Source organism: Eucyclogobius newberryi, unplaced genomic scaffold (assembly GCF_026437365.1).
Source record: "Eucyclogobius newberryi isolate DKJ021-1_F unplaced genomic scaffold, fEucNew1.0.hap1 SCAF_148, whole genome shotgun sequence".
In the NCBI taxonomy this organism is placed as follows: Eukaryota; Metazoa; Chordata; class Actinopteri; order Gobiiformes; family Gobiidae; genus Eucyclogobius; species Eucyclogobius newberryi.
The window spans coordinates 162,410-169,520 of NW_027315777.1; the positions used below are offsets into that span (position 1 = coordinate 162,410).

The window sequence follows — 7,111 nt, forward strand, 5'->3', positions numbered from 1 at the left end:
GTATTAATAGTGAGGTTTACAGAAAAAGGAGGGGAAATGTATATATTTTATCCCCTTTGTATTTTTATTTCATTCATATTTTTGTTGCTACTACATGAAGAAAGTTGTATTGCTACTTTGATTAGCCCATTGAAATGAAAGTTGGGAGGACACTGCCTGCGTCACATATATTAAACAAAACAAAAACGTGATGACGTATATTTCAAGGGACGAGCGGAGGGCGGTTCGGTTCAAATAAACAAACCAACATTTCACACATGATAAGTCCTTGGATCTATTAAAATATCGGACAAGTTGCATTCATCGAAAAACTACCAACACTTGCGATGCGAACATGTCAAATAGGCATAGAAATTACTCATAATATTCGCTCGGATGTGCGTCAAATGAAAGGTCTGGTCCTAAATAGCTAGCTAAGCTAGTAGCTAGTTCGCTAACTGTCCGCTTTAGATCGCACACTTCTTATCTCGTCTACTCCGTTCACATCCGACGTTTCATTTGACTCGGCGCATACTAAACTAGCTCTAATAATGGCGAGTGTTCATGAAAGTTTGTATTTTAATCCGATGATGACAAACGGGGTTGTGCATGCGAATGTGTTCGGCATCAAAGACTGGGTAACGCCGTATAAAATCTCCGTTTTAGCGCTGCTTTATGAGATGACCACGTCTAAAGTTACTCTCACGACGAGGAGGCGACTGAATGAACTCATCCTCCCGCTGCAGCAGGTTTGTTTGCATCGTGGTGAGTGGCAGGCTGACCAAGCTTTTATATGTAAAAATGGTGTTCTGTCTTAGGGTCCGGACCTGACTTTTGGACAGTTCGTGACAACAGTAGAGGAGTGTTGCCCGCAGACAGCGTCTGCTGTCATGATCAGGTGTGCTTCTAATTATATTTATGTAATACTATCTTATTATTCTGTTCAGAGTAACGGCATCACCTTTCATTGGATTTGGATGCGTTTGTTTTTGACTTTTTGAGATAGAATGTTAATAAATCAGATACTTTTTAACTTGTTTTAGGCTTCATGAAATGGCTGATGGCGAGCTGAGGGACATGGAGCAGTTCTTTTCTACACTTCCATTCACAGCTTTCGATACTGAAGCCTATAAAACTAGTGTTGTTGGTAAGTAATGACGCGAGATATGAACTGACTAACCAACTATTCATTTTAATTTACCAAAGTCACAAAATGCATTTCACACATGCCTAATTAAATTACACCCATCATTTGACATGAGTCTTAAGGCATATTTTTTGTGACATGCAGCCAGATTATCCATGAGCAGGGCACCTTACTCATTTTGATTACAAATTACTCATCAGACACACTAAATAAAATATATAATAAAACGTGACTAAATACAAACTTGTGTGCACCTGCTCCAACTGCTGATTCATTCTTTAAGAACCAGCGGCTAAGTTTACATGCATTCATAAATCACATTAATATCAGATCAAAAATCTGATAACTATCATTTTTGGTGTTAAAATGATATGCTAACTGCAACATCTGACGTGAATATTTTTAGAGACCATGATCAGAAAAACAAAAAATCATATTGCTCTCTTTTAGCTGTTTACAACTCCTGAAATCCAGAAATCTCCTCATGCATTGAAATCTTGATATGTTCTTGCTGTAATAGGTCTGTTTATGAGACACATGCTCCTGGCCTACAACAAGCTGTCATTCAGTCAGGTGTACAAACTGTACAAGTCTCTGCAGCAGTACTACGCCAAGCCCTCTTATGAAACTCCACCTGCCCCGAATTTTGATGAGTTGGACATGGACCTCACCAGCACCGAGGACACTGTAGGAGACAGAATGGACAAAGATGAGTTAGATACCCCACGGCATGAGTCAGAAGTCAGGTTTGTAACACTTAACACTTAAAGAGAATTACAATGATGAAAATTAAATCAGCTGTTACAAAATGAATACATTATATATCAAACCATGATCTTGGTATAATGAATGTAGAATACAGGGTGTAATTACAAGATCTACAAATAGATGTATCTCAATCAAAATTGGTTATTTTGTTTAGAGGTACGATGCTATTTGTTTAGTCTGTAGGTCTATGTTGATAAATGACTTAAAGATGAGCTTTCGATTATTAGCTATGGAATGATGTCAATTTACACCACGTGTTTGTTTTAGAAATGATAATGCTCCAAGTAAAGGTCCCCTGTCACAAAAACAAGCTGAGTACTTCCTGGCAAGACAAGTAAGTGGGAAAGCTGAATCGCTTTAGCTAAATCAATTCATAAATAATTCATTTATTTCATATGCCGCTGTTTTTAAATGAGGTCCATTTGAAATAAAATGAGGCAATTAGCCACCTACACAAACTGTCAAGGTTGTGCTATATTTAAATATCTTTTTCCTCAGGCGTACCTTCTGAAGAACGATGAGAACAAAGCTCTGAAACCTGCTGCCCTCCAAGAGGAGCTCAACAACATGCTCAAGTTTAACCCAGACTTTGCTGAGGCAGTGAGTCTTTATCCACCCACGCTATTCAAATATAGTTGAAAATGAATTGTTATAATATCAATTTCCTCTCTTTGTTATTCAGCATTACTTGAACTACCTGAACAGTATGAGGGTGCAGGACATATTCCTTTCTGCCCACTGCCTCTTGCACTATTTTGATCGGCTGATTTTATCTGGAAATGAGGGGAAAAGCAACGGCGATGAGGGCTATGGTCGAAGCTTGCGTTACGCCGCTTTGAATCTGGCGAGCCTGCACTGTCGCTTCGGCCACTAGTGAATATATTGTTCTCATTTAGGATGGATCAATAGCATATTTATATTACACTCTCAGCAGTTTTTTCCCTCTTTGTCCTCAGTCAGCAGGCTGGCCTCGCTCTACAGGAGGCAATACGTATTGCTCAGGAGTCCAATGATCATGTTTGCTTACAACATTGCCTGGTAATTAACCACTACTGTCATTATCCTATATTATCATGGATTGATGTACATTGGTCAGTAACTATATCCAAATGTAATTTAAGCCTTTCTCACTCGTGCTTCTCCTCTCCATGTGTTTCTTGTTAGAGTTGGCTGTACACTCTTGAGCAGATGAAGGGATCTGACAGCACCGTGTTGACAGAAGATTCAGTCAAAATGGCGGTCCATTTCTGTTTGAAAGTAAGCGTTTCTCTAAACCTTCCAAGTTTTGAATACAATATGTAATTCTCATCAAATGTTCTGTGCCCCTTTAAAACTTAATTAAATTTATTGTATTTGCTCTAGTACTTGGCATGCCTGGGCATTCAGTCTTTGGTCCAGCAGGGGGCAACGCAGGGTAGGACAGCGCACAAGCTGATGGATGCGCTGAAGGACACAGACATCCTGCACTGGAAACACAGTCTCTCTGAGCTCATCGAGATCAGCTTGGCTCAGACTACTTCCATATGGAGGGTGTACGGCAAGAGGTCAGGCCATGTCCTCTCGCCCAAACACCACTATGTCAAAACTGTTGTCTGTTATTGCCATCCGCATGCCAAAGCGGCCTTATGCTGAATTTGTGTCCCATGATTGTGATATATTGCAGCACCATGTCAGCTCAGCAGGCGCAGCTACTCCTCAACATGAGCAGCCTAGAGCCGGTCAACTTTGGGGTCCATCAGAACAATACAGAGGCCTTCGCTGTGGCTCTGTGCCACCTGGCCGAACTGCATGCTGAGCAGGTTAGACATCTCATTTGATTGCTTCTCGCCGCTTTCCGTCTCGTAGTTGCATATCCATTAGTCAATTGGCCGAGCAATGCAGGAAAGTAATAAGCATTGATCAGGTCTGCTTCTGGGCAGTGCTTAATATATCACTCTTGTTCCCATGTGCCTGTTTTAGGGCTTGTACGGTGCTGTTTCAGAGATTCTTCAGCATTTGAAGGCACAGTTTCCTCCACACACGCAGCACGCCAAGGTTTGAAACACATTTACAGTCGCCAATATCCATGAAATAAGGCTTTTTTTTTCCTTTTTTAAAAACGAAATTTGGTGATGCAATTCAAATGTAACCTCTGTTTTTTGTAGTTATGGATGTTGTGTGAACTAAAAATCAAATTTGAGAGATATATGAATGAAGGAAAATACCATTTGGCTGAACCGCTTATTGTTGCCATGTCGGCGTTGAATAAAACCCAGGGCCTTCACAGGTAAAGCTTAAGTAAACATTACTTTTTAACTGGATTGAGCTCTTTACAAACTGTGTTTTTCTTACAGAAAAGCCCTTGTTCTGAAGGCACTTAATCGCTCAACAGAGGCATACGCTGTCCTGCAAAGACTGCAAGTTCACTGTGACCAGACAAAATGCACAGAACTGGCCATCAGGTAAATGTGCTGCTTATACTTTAAGTTCTCTCAATTTTGGAAAAAGGTCATAAACCAGCTGGAATTTATTAAATCATATATTCTACTAAAAGACGGATATTTCCCTTCTGTTTTTGAAAAAGGGATATAAAAGGATGTATATAGCATCCAAACCAGAAGAATTTAGCTCTGCACCTTTTATTTGTTCAATGTCGCAGGCGTTTGGGCAATTTTGTATTCCATAGGCAAAGCCGGCGCCCTGACTCAGATTTTGTTTTTGACAGAGTGATGCTGTCCACTGCTGCGCTCCACTGGGGGTCGTCTGGCTTCTCCACAGCACTGCCTCTCCTCCTGCAGGCTCTGGCTCTGGCTCGACAGCACCACTTACAGTCTCTCGCCTCAGAGACAATCCTTCATTTGGCCTTCACTCAGGTCAGACAACACACAGGGAGGCTTTGTTTTGTGTAAACACAGCTGCCGTTTACCCTGAATGCAAATAGTTTCCTATGGCTTCAGTAGAGTGAGGGCACAAGTAGCAGTATTGGGTGTCGTTATGTTGCACCACATTTACATATTACACATTCAAAACAACACTGACAATCTTTCATTTTGACCAAATGACGATTTCCAAAAGGAGAACAATAACAAAGGCTTTATGTGGAAGTTTTCAAGACTCATGTCCAGACTTTGTTGTAGATTTTCTGAATGGGGGCCAGAGTTAAAGCAAGCGTCGTAGTAGCTAAGATTTCTTTCTTTCTGCAAAACGGTATTTCAATGTAAATATCTGTTAAAGGGTTTCTTAAAATACACATTCACGTTCCCTAAATTATGTTCAACTAGTCGACCTTTGCCATTGTCTTTGCAGCTGATGCTGGGGGTTCCTGAGCAGGCTCTCAACGTTTTGCATGAAGCCATTGAGCCTGTTTTAGCGCATGGATCAGTGATGGACAAAGGCCGTGCCCTGCTGCTCATGGCCCGCTGTCAGATGGAGGTGGCTGGGTTTAAGCCAAACAGACAAGGACAAGCAGGTAATGGTGTCGAATACTGATTTTTACCAAAGTTTCATATGTCAGTACTGGCTTTTTTGACTCTGCGCTTTTTATTTTCTTCCCAACAGATCTAAACATGCTCGCTTTGGCTGTAGGTACGCTAGATGATGCTACAACGTATTTCTCAAAGTTAAACTGTGCAGAACGACTGAGGGAGATTTACTACCTCCAGGCTCAGCTCTATCACACTTTGGGACAAAACAGTCAGTGCAAAAAAAGTGCTATGCTCTTCCGCCTCTTGGATCAAGAGTTACAAACGCCGGCTCCACCTGTTTCCATGAGGCTATAAATTACTTTGAACCTGCCCCCTTTTTTATTTTTTATTTTTTTTACATCGTGCCAAGACTAGCGCTCTCCACTAGATGGCAATGTAGGTCTTTCCTTCTCAAGACAATATAGGTGCAGCTCAATAAATATTCTGGAAAAGTACAATTATGTCAATAGTTCAATTTCAGTCAGTTTTTAGTTTGGCTACGCTACAACTGTTACAACTAAAAATAATTGTGTCTGTATTCAAATGTATAAGTGCACGTCATCTTTTGGTCTGAAGTAATAAAAATGATTTAACTTTTCCAAAATATTCATAACTCAGGTCTACATTTTTACATGCTCAACAAAAAAAATACCCAATAGCTTTGATAAGTTATTGTGAGGCCTTCATGACAACTTACAGGGCGGCACCAAGGGCAAAGTGTATCAGGAAATGCAGTGGCAGAGCCTTGCCTCTCAGCTCTCTGATTAATGAGTGAAATCTCACTGTTAGCAACAAGACGAATGTGTTTCAGTGCTCCACATGATTCATACGCTTCAAGAATACAGATGAAGCGTGTATCTAAAGAAAAGCACCACAATCACATAACATAATAGACCTACAGTATAACAATGAACAGTCAACCTCTGTCCGGTACGTTTGTAAAAGCCACTCTCACACACACACAGAAATGCTGGTTTACTCTGTCAATCTGGAATAAATGAGAAAACATGCAGTACATTTCAGTTCAGTTGTAATTGTTTTTTTTTTCATTCCAAGGAGTCAGTTTGATGTATAAACAAAAGGTGGTCACTGGCGCATAGTAAAAGCCAGACTGTCCTGTTTGTATGTAACTAGGCCACTGTGCCATGTCCTGCTTCCACAAGTAGGGCCTAAAGCTTGAGCTTAAGTCCAAATGTGTCCAAAAGCCTTTTAGAGATTTAATATATTATATGGACCACAATGCTTAAAACAGGACCATAGCAGAATGCTTTGATTAAGTATAGAACCATTTATGCAAAAAAAATATGTACAATAATGCAATACTATGTGATATTGTGATATCTTTCTTTTTGAAAATGTTTAATAACCAGCAGTGCAACAGACGAGGAGTATGAACAATGCATATTTAGAAAAATATAAATGCTATATTTCTCTGTTTATTTTATACATTAATGTAACTCCTCAATTCTAAACATTCTCATTTGTATAGAAATCTATACAGACCGGCACATAAAGGTTTTGGACATAGGTTGACTGACAACCTGAGATGGAAGTATTACTTTAAAATGTTATATTATGAAATATTTTCTGAACTATAAACAGGAAAACAGATTTTGTGCTGTCTATGAGAAGCTGCTGTACCTTATACTATGTAACTTTACATTGTACAACCACTAGCTTTGGTTGTTTTACCTCTTGTCTTTCACAATGTGTAAGTCACAGACTGAGTTTAATATAGAAACAGCAAATACATGTCGTGTCCATGGTTTGCGAT

General features: G+C 39.9%; 1 protein-coding gene across 1 annotated transcript; it reads left to right on the forward strand.

Moving 5' to 3' along the window:
* The first annotated feature begins 206 nt into the window (after window positions 1-206).
* anapc5 (anaphase promoting complex subunit 5) lies at window positions 207-5,691 on the forward strand. Its single transcript, XM_072445432.1, has 17 exons — window positions 207-728; window positions 798-877; window positions 1,023-1,126; window positions 1,647-1,872; window positions 2,162-2,228; window positions 2,393-2,494; window positions 2,577-2,767; window positions 2,851-2,932; window positions 3,059-3,151; window positions 3,257-3,438; window positions 3,558-3,693; window positions 3,854-3,928; window positions 4,039-4,160; window positions 4,228-4,335; window positions 4,599-4,746; window positions 5,180-5,342; window positions 5,432-5,691. Exons 1-17 carry the CDS (start codon window positions 531-533, stop codon window positions 5,650-5,652), a joined length of 2,298 nt encoding a protein of 765 aa, XP_072301533.1. The 5' UTR covers window positions 207-530; the 3' UTR covers window positions 5,653-5,691.
* Window positions 5,692-7,111: the final 1,420 nt, after the last annotated feature.

Excerpts from the sequence above, each read along its gene's own strand:
- anapc5 (XM_072445432.1), top strand. The coding sequence starts at position 531 with ATGGCGAGTGTTCATGAAAGTTTGTATTTTAATCCGATGATGACAAAC. Across the intron at positions 2,933-3,058 it reads TTTGCTTACAACATTGCCTG|AGTTGGCTGTACACTCTTGA; the intron begins GTAATTAACCAC and ends GTTTCTTGTTAG. Across the intron at positions 4,161-4,227 it reads AAAACCCAGGGCCTTCACAG|AAAAGCCCTTGTTCTGAAGG; the intron begins GTAAAGCTTAAG and ends TTTTTCTTACAG.